The sequence below is a fragment of the Mus caroli genome, chromosome 2 (genome assembly GCF_900094665.2).
Source record: "Mus caroli chromosome 2, CAROLI_EIJ_v1.1, whole genome shotgun sequence".
NCBI lineage: Eukaryota > Metazoa > Chordata > Mammalia > Rodentia > Muridae > Mus > Mus caroli.
In genome coordinates this window covers 149,079,117-149,097,971 of record NC_034571.1, presented here as the reverse complement: position 1 = coordinate 149,097,971, position 18,855 = coordinate 149,079,117, and the positions used below count along the sequence as shown (strand labels likewise).

At 43.3% G+C, this 18,855-nt stretch overlaps 1 protein-coding gene across 2 annotated transcripts in view; it reads left to right on the top strand.

Moving 5' to 3' along the window:
* Window positions 1–1,220: 1,220 nt before the first annotated feature.
* The window catches only part of Samhd1 (SAM and HD domain containing deoxynucleoside triphosphate triphosphohydrolase 1), a 39,427-nt gene continuing 21,792 nt past the window's right edge, over window positions 1,221–18,855 (top strand). For both annotated transcript variants that reach the window (XM_021155903.2, XM_021155904.2), the window contains exons 1-6: window positions 1,221–1,592; window positions 6,542–6,608; window positions 9,834–9,906; window positions 13,315–13,475; window positions 14,836–14,951; window positions 16,280–16,350. In XM_021155903.2, the coding sequence (XP_021011562.1) occupies window positions 1,289–1,592; window positions 6,542–6,608; window positions 9,834–9,906; window positions 13,315–13,475; window positions 14,836–14,951; window positions 16,280–16,350 (792 nt within the window). In that variant the 5' untranslated portion in view covers window positions 1,221–1,288. The remainder of the gene's footprint in view (window positions 1,593–6,541; window positions 6,609–9,833; window positions 9,907–13,314; window positions 13,476–14,835; window positions 14,952–16,279; window positions 16,351–18,855) is intronic.

Below are 18,855 nucleotides of genomic sequence, written 5' to 3'. Positions count from 1 at the left end.
GGCATAGGATCCAATTACAGATGATTGTGAGCCACCATGTGGTTGCTGGGAATTGAACTCATGACCTTTGGAAGGGCTGCCAGTGCTCTTAACCACTGAGCCATCTCTCCAGCCCTCTATCCCAGCTTTTTATACTTCACTTTCCTACATCTGAAATTTGTTAAATGAATGTTTGTAAAGCCTTTAGAACAGGGCCCTGATCACATCAGTATTGTTTGCTAAGAATACTTTGGTTCATACGATTTCTAGTTTGTCTGTTCGGTGCTGGGTATTGAACATTGGGCCTCAAGCTTGTTTTGTTTTTGTTTTTGTTTTTGTTCTTGTTTTGTCTTTGGTTTTTTTTCGAGACAGGGTTTCACTGTGTAGCCCTGGCTGTCCTGGAACTCACTTTGTAGACCAGGCTAGCCTCAAACTCAGAAATCAGCCTGCCTCTGCCTCCCAAATGCTGGGATTAAAGGCGTGAGCCACCACACCCGGCTCTCAAGCTTGTATTTTATGCCTGAGCATCACTTACAGCTGTCGGGCTCACCACTAAACATCTCATTTGTACTGCCTGATGTTAAAATACCTAGATGTGTATGTGTCTTGGTTTCTGAAAAGGTGTCATAAATTAGTGGTCGTTGTACTAGTAATGGATGGATAAGGATTAGAATATCCAATGTAAATGTCTCATTATCAATCCATAGTCAAAAAAAAAAAAAAAAAAAAAAAAGCCTGCTATTTGGACACTGACTAGTAATTAGTAAAAATACTGTCTATTTGGAAATAATAGGGCGGTCCGCTGCCAACTAACTGTGAATCTATGAAATCTAACAGTACAGTCCGACAACCAGCTGACAATCACTTCAGGGTCTTCCAGTTGGGCCAGTCCCTTGTCCATTGTTTTCTGCTCTGGGATAAGTCTGGCAGCTTTGTTGCCTTATAGGTTTTGTTTTTTGTTTTTTAACAAGTTTACAGCTTGGAGTGTTTGAAACCTGGCAGTATTTGTTTCGAGGAAGATAGCTGCAGTTCACCAGAAGACCCTTTTAATTTGGAGCATGGTGAACCTTCCTTAGTCCCAGATGTCCTCTTTGGCCTGGTCCTCACTAGTCTCCACTCTTAGCCACAACTCAGTTTTGCTTTTCTAATAACTCCGCCCTTTCGGAGAAACACAAGGGCGGAGTTGAGGGCGACGGTGTAGGCATTGCGCTTGCGCAAGGGGCCGGGCGCGAGCGCCCCAGGGAGGCCACGCTCCCAGGGCTGATGTCCGGGGCGCCTGCGCAGTAGGCCTGGAGGCTGGCAAAACTGAATGGACTTGCTTTTGGGGTGTGGTGTCAGTGCGGCTGCGCGCGAGCCGGTGCCGCGGTACTTAACTTCGCAGCCCCGGGTGTCGGAGGTAGCCATGCAGAGCGCACCCATGGAGCAGCCAGCTAAGCGGCCCCGCTGCGATGGCAGCCCACGGACGCCACCGAGCACTCCTCCTGCAACAGCTAATCTGTCTGCAGACGACGACTTCCAAAATAGCGACCTCCGAACCTGGGATCCGGAGGACGTGTGCTCCTTCTTAGAGAATCGTGGTTTCCGAGAGAAGAAAGTGCTGGACATGTTCAGAGGTAGCGGGCCTGAGGGACGGGGACGAAGGATGGCCACCTTGGGGCCGAGCGGGGAGAGTTCACGTGGGAGACACCCTAAGGGGGAGGCTCGCCGAGCGGAGGTCTCTGGGGGAAGCGGCTGGCGGGAACCCGAATCTGGAGAGGGAGGCGCCCGGACGGGATGCGAACAGACGGGCTACCCAAGGTTGGCACAGGTGAAGTGCAAGCCCATCGGCTCACTCTGGGTGGCGAACCTAGTAGAGGCCCAGGGAGGTTTGGTAGAAGGGTCTTTTCGGGAACTTGTCACTTCTGCCAGGAGCGATCCCCGCCCTTCTTAGAAGACTTTACCCCAGACCTCCGGCTGTGGCTTGCGGTCTTTCAGGCTCACCTGGCTTGGGAGACCCCTCTGTGCTAACCGCAGCTCCCGGAACACTTGGCCCCCATGAGAGATTTTGAACGCTTTTAAGTTTAACTCTTAAGCTGGTCCCGGAATTTGGGGTTTTCCTTAAAGGGGAGGGAAGGTACTTAATCTCTGGATTCTCACTGACTATCATAATAGCCTAGTAGGGTTCAGTATGTGCTCATTGTATTTGCAGAATGCTACTAAGCGAATTTCTCTTCCAACATAAGAACAGGTTATTCACTTGACCACTGAAACCCCAACATTCCACAACTTGGCCACTCAAGAATATTAAGGGATGCTTCTAGTTCTTGGTCATGCTCCCGTCAACACTTTGAATCTACTCAACTTTTTTTTTTTTTTTTTTTTTTTTTGGTGGTGGCTGTGAAGCTTAACCCCTTGTATGATTCCCGGAGGTGTTCGCTTGGAAAGTGGCCCCTCCGTTGTTATGATTTTCAAATTCAGTGAACTTTACTTCTTGTGGGGTGGAGCCCCATGTGCCTAATTGAAGGACTGACATTAAGAAAGCTTAAAAAGGGGCTGGGGATTTAGCTCAGTGGTAGAGTGCCTAGCAAGCGCAAGGCCCTGGGTGCGGTACTCAGCTGGGGGGGAGGGGGGGCGGGGAGGAAGAAAGAAAGAAAGCTTAAAAATAGGAACTCACGTTTCTTTTTTCTCTCCCTCTACAGAAGAGTAACTTTGGGGGTGGGGGTGGGGTAAGACAGGGCCTGTCTTATGTAGTCCCCTAGTCCTATCGATCTAGTCCTGGAACTAGATTGATAGACCAGCCTAGCCTCGAACTCAGAGATCCACCTGCCTCTGACTCCTGAGTACTGGGATTAACAGTGTAGGCCACCACACCTGGCAAGATTTCATTTTAACTTTATATATATATGCATGTTTTGCCTTTATGTATATGTGTGCACCATGTATGTGCCTGGGGTCCTTGAGGCCAGACTGGAGTGACTCCGTGATGGAGTTGCTGCCACAGGGGTGCTGAGAACTGAAGCTGAGCCTTCTGCAAGAGCAGTGAGTGCTCTTAACCACGGAACCATCTCTTCTGGCTCTGTTTTTATTTTTAGTTATGTTTTTATGGGGATGCTGGTAGGGGGTATGCGTATGATGAGTACAGTGTCTGTCGAAGCCTTAAGAGGGCAGCCAACCCTCTGGAGCTGGAGTTCAGGAGCTGTGACTGGCCTAACTAAAGTGGGTGCTGAGGGCTGACCTCACTCCTCCCCAAGAACAGTGTGTGCCCTTTGCTGATCAGCCATCTCTCCAGCCCCAGATGATGTTTTGATAACCAAAGATGTTAAGTAACTTTCCAAAGTCACATTATTAGACCAAAAAAAAAAAAAAAATGCAGAGTTGGATTTTTTTAAAGGTTAAGTCTTTGGATTCCAGAATTCATTCCAGTTATTTCTGAAATGGTGTTCTGACAAGACTTCAGGTTCCAGTCTCAGGTCTTCAGCTGTCCTAGACTAGATAATGAGATCTTATCTCAAAACAAAACACCATTGGAGAACATAGCCAAAATTAGAAAATCAACTAAGGCAAGAGAAAAACATCTCGTCAGTAGAAAACGAAGCAGGGCTGCAGAGACGGCTCAGCAGCTACGAGCACTGACTGCTCTTCCAGAGGTTCTGAGTTCAGTTCTCAGCAACCACATGGTGGCTCACGGCCATCTCTAATGGGACCTGATGCCCTCTTCTGGTGTGTTTGAAGAGAGCAATGGTGTACTCATATGCATTAAATAAATAAATAAATAAATAAATCTTAAAAAAAATAATAAGTAAAAAAGCAAAAGACCATTGACAAACAACCAGGAAAGAAATAAAGCAGCTCTCGCGCAATACTAATTATTAAAATACTGGGTTATAATTTAATAATTAAAAAAAATGTTAGATGAAATATGTATAACCAGTAAGGTTGATAGAAGTGCCCGTTAGGTCAACTATGGGCTGTTTGGCAATGCTTTGACTTACAGTGAATAGTTATGGCTGACATTTATTATGTCTGTACTTTGTATGAAGGACTGCTATACACATTTATAAGCCTTTTAGGGAGGGGTAGGCTTTTGTGTGTGTGTGTTTATATGGAGGATCGCACCCAGGGCTTTGTTCATGCTCTGTGTGGACTGTGCCACTGAGTCACACCCCCAATCAGTCAGTAACCATGCAAGCATGTGTTCCGAATTCTACCACCCACACAAAAAGTTGGGTGTAGTGGTGCATGCTGATAATCCCAGAGGTGAGGGGGCAGGAGAAAGAAAGTTCCTGAGGTTTGCTGGCCAAGCACTGTCTCTGAAATGTATACATAAACTCACCTGGGTACACATACACATAAATACGAAGTGAATAAATCTTAGAAAAATACTGGGTAGAGGAGGAGGGAAGGAAGACGCCTGACATTGACCCCCAGCTCCCAACAAGCAGATGCACAGATGTGCAAATGCACCCCTACACAGGTGCGTGCACGCACACCCCAAATGGATTCCAATTGGTATATGTTGTAGAATACAAAGTATCCACTAAGAAAGATACAGGCTTTCATCACTGAGAACTAAGTTTAGGATATTGGGTGGGAAAAATTGGTTATATGACAATCTTTTTTATATAAATTTGCATCATTGTATAGAGATACATCTGTTACCTCACAGTGTTAAACAGTAGGTATCAGATTGCACTTAAGTGAATTGGTGGTATTTGCTACGTAATATTATTTGGACTTTTTACCTTGAGTAAACTGTTTTTCATGATAGGAAAAAAAAATACAAAAGTACTGTTTTCACTCCAACTTTTATTTTTCAGAAGAACACTGCCTCATTTTTTCTTGTTAATTTAAAAAAGGTTTTTGTTTATGTGAAAATAAGAGTCCAGAGTTGTAGAATCTGAGCTCCAGAAGAGGTAGAATTAATTAACTGTTTAGAAAGATAAAAAAAGTACATGTATGTATATATAATTCTTTCCAAACACCGGGGATTGTTTGCTTTCAAAGGAGTTTTAGAACTAAAACTCTGGGTATTTTTCTTCTGGTTTGAAGTGGATGGTTCTAAGAACAATTGATTTAAATGTCCTTCTCTAACCCTGCTGCCAGCGCTGGCTTTAAAAAACAGGAAGCTGCTGATTTGGCAGAACTCACAAATATAATTAGGTTTTACTTTCGGTTTCCGTTGCTTTTGTCACAAATAAGTCGCCTAGATAAGATTTTAAAAGTAATGTATGGAAAGTATGGTATTGGCCGGGTTTGGCAGGTTACCTGTCTAGTATGCACAAAGACCTGGGTTTAATCCTTAGTAACTTTTTTTTTTTTGGATTTTCGAGACAGGGTTTCTCTGTATAGCCCTGGCTGTCCTGGAACTCACTCTGTAGACCAGGCTGGCCTCGAACTCAGAAATCCGCCTGCCTCTGCCTCCCAAGTGCTGGGATTAAAGGCATGCGCCACCACTACCCGGCCTTAGTAACTTTTTAAGTTTTGACCTCTGGAGGCCAACCTAGCTATGAGGCAAGATTCGTGCACACATGCACACACGCCCAGGCATAATGGTACATCCCTTTACTCCTAGCACTTAGGAGGCAGAGGCAAGTTGATTTGTGTTGAGTTTGAGGCCAGCCTGCTCTGCATGGATTTCAGGATAGCTAGAACAACATAGTGAGACCCTGCTTCATAAACCTAAACAAACAACTACCTAAGGGAGGGAGGGGGGAGGGAGGGAGGGAGGGAGTGGGGAGGGAGGGAGGGAGGGCGGGCTGGAGAGAGAGTTCTTTGTGTAGGAATGATTACTCCAATCTGGAGTTTAGATCACAGTACTCACATAACAAGATGAGTGTCACCTTTAAACACTAGTAGTCCCTTCTGTGGTGGGATGTTGACAGGAAGGGATCCTGGCAATTACTGGCTTCCAACCTAGACAAATGCAAGCCCCAGGGTCAGCAAAGAGACCTTGTCTCAGAGTGGCAGGCAGATTGTGGTAAAGACCCTCGATGCCTTCCATGTGTCCAGTCCTGGTGCACACATACAACACACATACAAATTAAATATATATTTAGTATATTTTAAATGATTTGTGATTTATACTTTATAAATGTATACAATATCAAATATATATGTGTGTGTATTTAAAGAATGATGCATTTGTGTCCTAATACCTGAAAAGCATTTGTTCTAAGACCCAAGCATGTAACTTAAATCTGATGCTTAAGTCCGTTCCATAAAATGACCGTGTTTGCATCTAACCTCTGTACACCCACATCCGTAAACTATACATCATCTCTGCACTACTTATAATACCACATGAAATGTAAATAGTTGTTATACTGTATTTTTACGTGTTATCTACAGTAATGTACAGAAGTGTTTACATGTTCAGTACAGATGTACTTTTTTTTTTCTGAATATTTTCCATTAATACCATAAACGAGGAACCGGTAGCTGTAGAAGGCTGGCTGTAGATCACATGATTCACTGCAATGAGTTCTTAGTCCATACAAGCTGAGCAAATTCTGATAGATTCAAACTGAAAGGCACAGGAAAATACATGCTATAAATATCTAGTTTACCTTTTCCTTTTCCATAGAAAATAAAATCACCGGCTCGTTCCTGCCCTTTTTGGATGAGGATCGTCTGGAAGATCTGGGAGTAAGGTAAGGATAAGGAGACACATAGTGAGGCCAGATGCACTTCCTTCACTGTTTGGGAACAAAGCCCAAGAGCTTGGGGTTCACCCGTGCTCATTTCAGCACAGCGGCAGGTTCAGCACAGCGGCAGGCTTTAAAACAATCCCTGGCTTGCTGTTTCTGCTGTGCGGGGCTTGTGGTTAGTTTCCATTTCAAAGAGCTTTGCCAACAAGAGTTCATGAAGTTTGTAGTGACCAACTTTTTACTCTCAAATTCAGACTAATTGAATTATATGCACTAGAAATGTATTGGAACGAGCAGGGAAAACATTAGCAAGAAAAGTCAAAGTTACCGCCCTCTTTGTAGGTCTTAAGGCTGTCTGAGGACTGGGGTGTGTCTTTGTGTGTAAACTGTTAAAGAACATAATTGTCCCATGATAGCTTTGTACACACACATATGTATATGTTTCTGTATATGGCTGGAGGTTCTGGGGTCTAAGGTAGAGATGCCATTCTTTTAAAGATCTTAGCTGAGTGTTCAGTGTTTATGTGTGCTTTAAAAGTGGTCTTTTCTCTCTTTCATAATTGACAGCAGTTCCGTGTTTGTGGTGACTGTGAACTAAGAGTAAAACCAAAGACTCAGCCTGAGTTCTATCAGATCCTGTGCTTTAGAACTTTGAGAGTGGAAGCACAGTGTGAAACAGCATCAGCAGAGGGCCTTCACTGCCTTAGAAACTTGCCTGGGTCACAGAGTTCAGGGCTTTTACTTGGCCTTTTTCTAACCCATCTTACCTGTCTCGGTTACCCATCAGTTTACCTTATTACCTGTGAACGGGTGGACTTTCTTCTGACTTTTTTCCTCAAAGACCCAAACACCATTGATTTGTTTAGCAGATGTTTATGGGAAGTACATTTGGTCCTAGGCACTCTTCTGGGAGTTAACAAGAGAGGCGAATCCAAAAGGAACTACAGTGGGTTTCTTGTACCCTGCCTTCTGCCTCTGAGATGGAGTCCATGGGGCTTTTTAGACTTGTGTTAGCTTGTACTGTAGCCATCTGTTGTTTGTTTAAGTTATCTAAAATTAGATTAAGTGAGGGCCAGAGATGTGGCTCAGAGGTTAGGAGCACTTCCTGTCCTAGAGGATCCCCAGGTCATTTCCCAGCATCCACACCAGTCTCCTTGGCAGCATGTGTGTGTAACTCTAGCTCTATGCCTAACACCCACCTCTGGCCTCCACAGAGGCCAGACCCACAGGCCTCCACTCCACACAGACCCACACGCAGACACATAATTGAAATCTTCTCATTGTGATGAATTTAAAATGTTTAGTTCTGGGGCTGGAGAGATGGCTCAGCGGTTAAGAGCACTGACTGCTCTTCCGAAGGTCCTGACTTCAAATACCAGTAACCAGCAACCATATGGTGGCTTACAACCATCCATAATGAGATCTGATGCCTTTTTCTGGGGTGTCTGAAGACAGCAACAGTGTACTTACATAGAATAAATAAATCTTTAAAAAAAATGTTTAGTTCTTTTATGATACTATCTACATAGGTACATATGCATAGGCATGCGTGCTGTCGACCTTACACAAGGAACAGCAAGGCTGAGCAAGACCCACCTGCCTCTCTGCCTCCCGAGTACTGGGATGAAAGCCCTTTGCTGCCACCGCCTGGCTTATTTCTTCTTTCATCTTTCCCAGTTCTTTCATCTTTCCCAGTCCCCCAATTGCTGTTTCCAGGCTCTATGCTCCCAAATAAATTTCCTGTATCTAAGCTCTTGCTCTGGACTCTGAGTTTTATGTGGCTCCTGTTTAGACAAACACTTTTTGTATTTCTTCAATTTTTGATTAAATGCTGATTTCTGAAGATTTTTCCAGATAGTAAACATTGTTATATTAAACATGCATATGATGATGGCTCATCCTGTAACCCTAGTACTTGGGAGGACGGTTGTAAGTTCCAGGTGAGCCTAAGCTACACACTAAGTTCTGGGCCAGCTTAGGCTATGGGGATCACACACACACACACACACACACACACACACACACACTCTAAGGTGTATTAATTTTGTTCCTTTTTAATTTATCTGCTTAATTATGTCTCTGTACATTCTGAAAAAAAAAATCCCTCCTAGATTTTGTTATTGCTGTGGGTTTCAGTACAACAGAGGCCAATTGTGATACTTCTGTCTTCAGTCCGCTAAGACTTTTTTTTGGTTTTTTTCGAGACAGGGTTTCTCTGTATAGCCCTGGCTGTCCTGGAACTCACTTTGTAGACCAGGCTGGCCTCGAACTCAGAAATCCGCCTGCCTCTGCCTCCCAAGTGCTGGGATTAAAGGCGTGCGCCACCACCGCCCGGCCCGCTAAGACTTTTAGCAAAAGTTTTTTTCAACCGGATTACACAGTAGCTCAGTATCAGGGATACTAATGCCTACCTCTTGCTGTTTGTGTTAACATTTCAGACAGGTGTGTTTATTATGCTTGACCAATGAGCAGTTACAAATGGAGCCCGATGTTACAAGATTCTGAGGGGTCCAAGTCCAATTACCATGAGATTATGTCCCGAGCTGTAACATTGTAGATAGTGGAAGGTGAAGTACAAAGTTAACCCTTCTAGATACTAGTTCACGCTTGGGTGATAACTCAGCAGAAGCCTGGGTGGACCTTCTTGATTCAGAAGGAACTTCTTGTAAGCAAGTGCAACAAAACGCCAAACTAGATCACTCCAGAGATAGGAAGACGGTTTACTGGGGACAGATTGCTGGGCTGCGGCTGAGAGTAGAGAGCAGCAGGCAGCCTGGCAGAAAAGCGAGTGGGTTTTATGAGAGTCTGAAGGGTGTGGTCCTTGAGCTGAGGCAGACCTCTTCTGCTTTAGTGGGAACTAGACACACTTTGCCCCCATCAGTTGACCATCAGACAGAGATGGGAAGTAGTGGCTCAATCAGAAACCCACACTGAGAAGTCTGAGGAATGTGGAGTTGAGCTTTCTGTTTAAGAATCTGGCCTGGACCTTCATTCTAGGACTTTGTCAGCAGCATTGACATTTTGGGGCCTTCTTTGTGACCTAGCACTCCTTATGGGAACAAAGAAAGTTTCTAAGAGTGCATTTGAGTTCCTAACTGATTGTTCCTTCTAAGCTGCTCTTTCTTTTTATTGGTGCAGATGCTTTAGAGCTGCCCATGTGCTCCCAGGACACCTGGAATACTTATTTAGCAAGGATTGATATATCTATTTACATTGTTTCAATTTTAGTTCCTTGGAGGAGAGGAAGAAGATGATAGAATGTATCCAGCAGCTGAGTCAGTCTCGGATTGATCTAATGAAGGTGAGGAGTGAGTGTGTGAATGCATTTACTGTACATAATGTAATGAGGGTGGGAGAAATGTGTATGAACAGCATTTACGTGGTATAAATGGGAGACGATACTGTATTGTAACTGAAAGCTTTGATTTGATCGCAGTCTCTAACACTCTGAAATTTCCAGACCCCAGTTAAATGCTTTCTTTTATAGGTTGCCTTTGTCATGGCAATAGAACAGTAATTAGGACAGACTCCAACAGCCAGGTGTAATGTTATATACCTTTAGTCCCGGCATTTGGAAGGCAGAACTGGGTAGATCTTTGAATTTGAGGCCAGCCTGGTCTACAGAGAGAGTTCTAGGACAGCCAAGGCTACACAGAGGAACCTGTGTTTTAGTTAGGGTGTCATTGCTGTGAAGAGACACCATGACCATGGTAACTCTTATAAAGGAAGCATTTACTTGGAGTTGGCCTACAGTTTCCAAGGTTTAGTCCATTATTGTCATAGGGGATGGTATGCAGGCAAACAGGGTGCTGGAGAGGGAGTTGAGAGTTCTACACCTTGATCCTCGACAGCAGAAGGACACTGTGTGTCACACTGCCTGTAGCTTGAGCATATGTGAGACCTCAAAACCCACCCTCATAGTAACACGCTTCCCCCACCAAAGCTACACCTATTTCAATAAGGCCACACCTATTAGTGCCAGTCCCTATGGGCCAAGCATTTCAACACATGAGTCTATGGAGACCATTTCTATTGAAACTACATCCTGTCTCAAAACAACAAACAAAACTTTGATTTATGATACCATGTAAAGTTTGTGTGTGTATGTGTGTGTGAGTGTGTACATGTATGTACAAGTAGAATAGCCCAAGTGTGGTCACAAGACAAGTTTTGGGAGTCAGTTCTCTCCCTCCACTATGTAGGTGCTAAAAATAGAACTTAGGTCATGAGGCTTGGCTTCAAATGTCTTTACCCACTGAGCCTGACATTTGCTGTGTAGACCATGCTGGCCTCCAACTCACAGAGATCCATGTAACTCTGCCTCCCAAGTGTAGGGATTGAAGACACATACCACACATCCAGCAAGTTTTAGGTTTAGTTTTCATTTAATTAATTAAATGTTTTTAAGTGTTTTGCCTACATGCATATCTGTTGACCAGTTTTATACAGGATGCCCAGGGAGGCCAGAAGAAGGCATCAGATCCTCTGGAACCGTAGTTAGAGATGGTTGTGAGCTCATGTGGGTGCTGGGAATTCTTTCTCTGCTTTGGTCCTGACTCTTACCCATTCTTCTTGGTGTATACAGTAGACACTGAACAGTAATGGAGCTGTATTACCTTGGTGGCTGATAACAGACTAGGATGTCATACAGCTGCCACGAGTCATAAATGGACCATGTGACTGTGAAAGGAGTCCTATCAAGTAATAATAGTAAAATAAAAATGACCCCCAGTTAATACTCAACATTAAAGGAGTATGGTTTTTGTTTGTTGTTGTTGTTGTTTGTTATGTGTACAGCCTTCTGCCTGCACGTTTGCCTGCAAGCCAGAAAAGGAGACCAAATGTCATTATAGATGTGGTTGCTGGGAATTGAACTCAGAACCTCTGGAGGAGCAGAGCCTGCTCTTAACCTCTGAGCCATCTCTCCAGCCCCCAAGAAGTAGTTTTTAAACAACATTCATCAGGGTGCATGAGATAGCTCAATGGCTTTGGGTACTTGCCACCAAGCCTGACATCCTGAGTTCAATTCAGAGGACCCACATGGTAGAAGTGAGCCAATTCATTCAGGTTGTCCTCTAGCCACCGCTTATACATGACAGATACACACACACACACACACATACACCTACACACAGAGACCCACAGACACACATACACCCCCACACACACATATGCACACACACACACAAAGTAAGTAAATAAAAAGATGTTTCTGAACAAATATTAAGAGCATTAACTTCTCTTCAGGTGAGAGTCTTAGCACACACATGGTAGCTCATAGCTGCTCAACTCTAGCCTTAGGCGATCCATTGTTTTCTTCTGGCCTCCATGGGTATGCACACACACACACACACAGTGCGCAGACATGATCAGGCAAACAGTCACACACACACACACACACACACAAATAGGATCTCTCTCTCTCTCCGCAGACATGATCAGGCAAACAGTCACACACACACACACACAAATAGGATCTCTCTCTCTCTCTCTCTCTCTCTCTCTCTCTCTCTCTCTCTCTCTCTCTCTCTCTCTCTTTGGTTTTTCGAGACAGGGTTTCTCTGTATAGCCCTGGCTGTCCTGGAACTCACTCTGTAGACCAGGCTGGCCTCCAACTCAGAAATCCGCCTGCCTCTGCCTCCCAAGTGCTGGGATTAAAGGCATGCACCACCACTGCCCGGCTAGGATCTCAATTTTTTAAAAATTTTAGCTGTGAATGAAATAAAGCCATTAAAATGATTATTATATAAAAGTATCAAGTGTTCTCTGTTCATTTTGATCTTAAAAGGAGACTTTATGTATTACAATATTAACCATTAAAGGTAGTTTTATTGTTTTTGTGTTTGTTGATGGAGGGGCACGAATGGGCTGGCATGGGCGTGTGGAGGTCAGAGTGCAGCTCCATGCAGTTGGTTCTCTCTCTACTGTGTGTCCTGGGAACTGACCGTGGCAATGCTTACCCAGCGATTTCTTCTGTCTGCCAACCTAGCTCAAAAGATAGCTTTTGCTGAGCTCATTTTTAAAAAGTAGTTTAAATTTATTTTGTTTTTAATGGATTTAGGATGACATAAACCTGAGAAATTGACAGTAAAGGCGTTTCAGGCTTGTATGGATTAAAAGTAGGCTGTCTAATTACTTTGGAAGTCTTTAGTAATAAAATGTGTTCTCACTTGCCCGTGGTGGTCAGGTGGACCTTGCATTAGGAGGAATACGTTCACTTGTGATTAAATATCTAGAAGTCACTGAACTTGACTAATAATAACTTGTAAAATAGGATATCCAGAGGACTTAATTTTGATATTCCCAGTTCCTTCTCTTCCTCAGGATGTTCCTCATCACCATTCCCTGAGTATTAATGGTGATGAACTTGGTATGGCTAATAATCTTCAAATGGCTTTACGGAGGATAAAATACGCTACTATTCCCCAAGCACATATGGTGTATAAACATAGGCAAACACCATAAGCATATCAGCTTTTTTAAATTTTAATTAACTTTCATTAATGTAATTAAGTTACGATTATCATATAAAAATACAAAACATTGTTTATTTTGATATAAAAAGGAAACTGTATTACAATGTTAACTGTTAAAGGTAGTTTCTAAAATTGTATTCACTGTCTCTGTGTATGTGTGATGGAGACATGCATGTGCCAGTGTAAGCATACAGAGGAGGGCAGAGGACAACTTTTTAAACTTAATTTTCCAGGTATTTAATGATCCCATTCATGGCCACATTGAGTTCCACCCTCTCCTTATCAGAATCATTGACACACCTCAATTCCAGCGACTTCGCTACATCAAGCAGCTGGGGGGCGGCTACTATGTTTTCCCTGGAGCATCCCACAATCGCTTTGAACACAGTCTTGGGTAAGGGGGAAGGGCAGCTCATTTAATCTCTTACAGAGTACTTTTTCAAGTGCTCAATTGTGCCATCTTCATTGTATTGGTGGGAAAATCGAGACTTTAGATGCCTGTTGACCATATTTTGTTTATTTTGTGTGTGTGTGTGTGTGTGTGTGTGTGTGTGCTTTTAAACTACCTCATATCCTTCCGAAAACCTGATGTCTGTTGATGCGTCAGTTGGATTAAATACTCACATTGAGTAGGGCTGGTTGCTAGTATGAGTGCTAAGTTTCATTAGTTTTCCTTTAGTCCCTATGTAGTCATTTCATTTCTTTGGGGACAGGGGCTCCCAGTGTGGCTCAGGCTGACCTCAAACTCAGTGTCTAATCTCCTGAGAACCGAGATTCTGGACACCATGCCTGGCTCCTTTTTATTGTATAGAGTCACCTTTTTAAACAAAGTAATTATGTCAGGAAATTTAGAGAAATGCTCATAAGCTCCGAGAGGGTCATCTCTGCTGTGTGCAATGAGGCTGAGACTTTGGTCTGATTTTCCATTATGTGTGTAAGGCTGGGAGAAGTGGGAGAAAATAATTGAGAGTTCAGTATTTGGATTTTTTTAATGATTTATTTATTTTATGTATATGAGTACACTGTATACCAGAAGAAGGCATCCGATCCCATTACAGATGGTTGTGAGCCACCATGTGGTTGCTGGGAATTGAACTCTGAACCTCTAGAAGAGCAGTCAGTGCTCTTAACCACTGAGCCATCTCTCCAGCCCCAGTATTTGATTTTTTTATTTACTTTGTGGTTTTCGTTTGTTATCTAGGCTTTTCCTTTTCTTTCTTTGTTTTGTTCAGGGTTTCATTAAATAGCCTAGGCTGGCCTCAAACTCCCAATCCTTCTGTCTGAGCCTCGAAGATGCACAGATTGCAGTGTGTGTGCCACACTGTCCAGGTCCAGACGACAAGATGCATGTACCTGTACTCAAGTTATAAGCAATATTTATTGAACACTTTCTAGACCCTTCCAAGGCACAAACAAGTTGTCTGCCTCCCTAAAACTGAGTTACAGCAACGGAAGGAATATATTTCTTCTCTTTAGGAATTCCTTTCTGGGAGAAGTGCGTGAAAGTGCACTTAACATTTTTTATGCCGTTTGCTTATCTTGTTTTTGTGTGCTTTGCTGGGGATTAGACCCAGGGTCTTGAACTTACTAGTCAGGCCTTCCACAGAGCCACGCCCTCAGCCCCCGCTAAGCCCTCGTCTTCAGTCTGTGTTGGAACATCAAGGAGGCACTTCTCAGAAATCAAAGTTTCGAGTTCTAAAGGTAGCTTTCATCTTTCAAACCTCAGTGTGACGTTTGGTCGTTCTTCTCCGCAGAGTGGGGTACCTAGCAGGCTGCCTGGTGCGAGCACTTGCCGAAAAACAGCCAGAGCTGCAGATCAGTGAGCGAGATATGCTCTGTGTTCAGATTGCGGGGCTCTGCCATGACCTAGGTAAGATCCCAGAGCCAGCCAGCGTCTCGTGTAAGATCCTAACAATGTCTCTAGTCTCGGTATTCAAAAGTCAAGTCTAACCAAAGGAAATGTAGAAGTATTTTTCATTTTTCTTTTCTTTTTTTCCCCCTTTGGTTTTTTGAGACAGGGTTTCTTCATGTAGCCCTGCGTGTCCTGGAACTTACTTTGTAGACAAGGCTGGCCTCAAACTCAGAGATCCGCCTGCCTCTCCCTCTAAGATTAAAGTTGTGTGCCACCACCACATGGCAGAATTTTAATTTTTCATTAATCACAGTACTTCCTAATATTGATGAGGACAAAACATTGCTGTGACTCGAGAATTTTCTGTATTAAGCATCTTTACCATGTCACACGAAAGGCATTATTCATTTATTTATCATTTATTAATTAATTTATGAGATAGGGTTCTTACTCTGTAACCCAAGCTGGTCTAGAACTCACTATATAGCCCAGGCTAGCCTCCAACTCTTGGCAGTCCTCCTGTTCCCGCCTCCTGCGTGCTGAGATTGCAAGCATGAGCCATTGCGGCTAGAAGGGCCTTGTGCCCCGAGTTTCTCTTATTTTGTCTTTAGGATAATGGGATGTGATTCACCTTCTATCCTGTCGTTGACTAAAGTGGCTTTTCCTTGAGTTTCTTTGTTAAGTCCACCCCTTCTCACTGTTAGCACGGGTTTAAAAACTGTTGTTCCCTGATTCATAGGAGGTCTTAGGCCAATTAAACCCTGGTAGAAGAATTTCATCTTAAGAAAGAAAGATGACTGCCTGACCTGTTTAGTGACAGGAGAGCATGTGCCTGTGCTTCCATGGTCAGAGCCTGAAGGAGCCGAGTGTACAACACTGTCCTTCTGTCAGCCCCGAGAGTCCACGAGGCTTGGTGGCCCTTCTTAGAAGATGCTTGGTTCTTGTAAGCTTTTTGGTTTTGGCGATCAGACTCAACTGTAGGACCTGTATGTATTAGGCATTGGCTCTCCCACTGAGCTGCAACCCCAGCCCAAAATAAATAAACCTTGATTATTTTACGAAAAACTCTTTAGCGTTCCTTGTCATTAATACAAAACTGGAGACCAATCCAAGCAGTGTAAACTTTCCAATATGGCCTTGCCTCTTAGTCTGTTGATTTGGAAAATTGAAAGGTCAGGTTTGTTCTGTTTTTATTATTATTAATTTTATTATTATTATTATTATTATTATTATTAATTTATACATTATTAACAGTAACTGTTGATATTCAAAGTAAAATTTTTAACTTTTCAGTTTTTACCAATTTATAAATATTTTTTTTATTTGAAGGCTGCTTTTGTTTTTAGGTCATGGGCCATTTTCTCATATGTTTGATGGCAGATTTATCCCACTTGCTCGCCCGGACAAAAAGTGGAAGGTATGTATTGATGTGTCGCAAAGTCCATAGAAAGAAGTAGAATTTTATCTAGTTATTCAACTAAGATCTGTTTCCTTCTGTGTGTTATAGCATCCTTTCCTGGGACAGCATTCAGGGTGCTTCTGTTCATGGGTCTGTGTTTCAGCCCTCACAGTAGCCTGTGGAGAAAGGACCTTATCTTCTGTTCAGAGCCCTCAGAAGCATAGAGATGTGCCTGACTTCACAGGGTCATGGAGTGGTGGACCAGCCCTGGAGAGCCAGCTCCCCTCGTTCAATGCAGTGTCCGTTCTACTCTGTCAGATTACTGTAGACTTTGTTTTCTTTTACAGATTGATTTAAGATTGATTTATTTGCTCATTTATTTATTCTGTATACAATATTCTGCCTGCAGAATCAGAGCTCTTAGGCGTCAGATCTCATGTTAGGTCGTTGTGAGCCACCATGTGGCTGCTGGGAATTGAACTCAGGACCTCTAGAGGAGTAGACACTACTTTTAAACTCTGAGCCATCTCTGCAGCCCCTAGGGTTTGTTTTTAAAGCCCAGCTTCAGCTTTCATTTTGGTACAGCCGTGAACTTAAGTATGGTCGGTCTCAGTAACTGAGCGTTTGTTTTAACACAGGGTCTTCCTATATAGTTCAGGATGACTTTGTCCTCTGTTCTGCCTCAGCCTCCCCAGTGCTGAGCGTATGGTACACCCTCACTTCAAGCTTTTTTTTTTTTTTTTAAAGATTTATTTATTATATCTAAGTACACTGTAGCTGTCTTCAGACACTCCAGAAGAGGGCGCCAGATCTTGTTACGGATGGTTGTGAGCCACCATGTGGTTGCTGGGATTTGAACTCTGGACCTTCGGAAGAGCAGTCGGGTGCTCTTACCCACTGAGCCATCTCACCAGCCCCCTCACTTCAAGCTTTAAGTAAACCCTTTATAATTACACATTTACTGGTGATGAACCTGTACATTTTGAAGCAGTTTCTGAGAAATGAGATCGGCTTACCAATTTCTACTACACTTGGCATGGAAAAGTGCAGGGACACAAGACGAAAGCTCCTTACACGCCAAGCCCTTTGTTCTCTGCCCTTTTTTTTTTTTAGGTATAATTTGCATTCAATAAATTACGCAAATATATGTCGTGTTGTTTTTATTCTAGGACAAGGTCTCTCTGTGGAGACCAAGCTGGCCTTGAAACTGTTGCCTGCTTCTGTTTCTATAGAGCTAGGATTAAAGGCGTGTGCTATTGATCCCTCCTGGCTGAAACTGCAGAGCTGACCTGAGTTTGGCAAGTGTGCATGTGCAGTGGGGATGTGGACCATTTTCATCGTTTGGAAAGTTCCCTTGTGTCTGGCTTGTTTTCTGTGATGCTGGCGATCAGACCCACAGCAGTGCACACACACACACAGCTTCACCTGTCTCCTCTTAGATGTGGTATCTTGGTTTCCCTTGTACTATCAAAGCTGTTGCAAATATGATTTCCGGTTGTTTGAACTTCGTGTGTGTGGGGGGGTAGGGGGGCTTCCTCTAATGTTTAACCATTTAAAAAGTTGATAAGTGGGCTAAGAGCAAAGGTTAGTGCCAACAATTGACTCGTTAGGTTTGCTCCCCGGCACAGTACAGTCACAGTGAATGCTCTTTTGTGCTGTATAAAGATTTTAAGATTCCTGCACGTTGACGGCTTCTTACTGCTAAGATTGTATCCTCGTGTATGAGCCACAGTTTGCTCTTGCTCCTTTGGATGAGCTTCATGATGTTTTGGATTTGAACTACTGCATCTCAGGGTGCTGTGGGTGATGCTGGATAACAGCTCTGTGGAAATATCTTCTCCTGTCTCCTAACTGAATACCTGAGAGTAGAATTACTGAGTCATATGCCAGATGTTCACTTAACTGGGTTTTCCAGTGTGCTCTACTTTACCCGCTCACAAGCAGTGTGTGAAAATCCCAGATGCTAGTCCACAACCTCACCCTGTGTGAATAGATAGCTCTTGGCCCGTCTCCTCCGACTTTTCCTCCCTTTTAACATCTGCTTGCTTTTGGCCGATGAACAGTACAGTTAGGGAGTTAGTTGTCCAGAGTTTATAATTTCTTTCTCCAGCAGGACTGATCTAATAGGATCTACGAGCTACTCTGCCGTTATTGTATGTGTGCCATGTGTGTATATTTGAGTCTCTGTGTGTGTGCTATATGTGTGTTTGTGTGTGCGTGTGCCTGATGTGTGTGCGCTAGGGGTCAAATACATATGTTATACACATGATAGGTAAGTGCTGTACAACTAAGCTATATCTCCAGCCTTTAAAAAATATATTTACCTTTTTCATTTCATACTTGACCTCATGTGGAATTAATTCTTCTATACAAATAGTACAAATACAATCTTCCCTTTATTTATAAGGATACTTTTTTGTATCTTTTAACTGTCTTATCTGCAGTTTTGTGAATCGTACATGCCAAGCAAGCTCTCTACTACTGAGTTATAGCCCCAGCTTAATAAGGATAATGTTTTGTTTT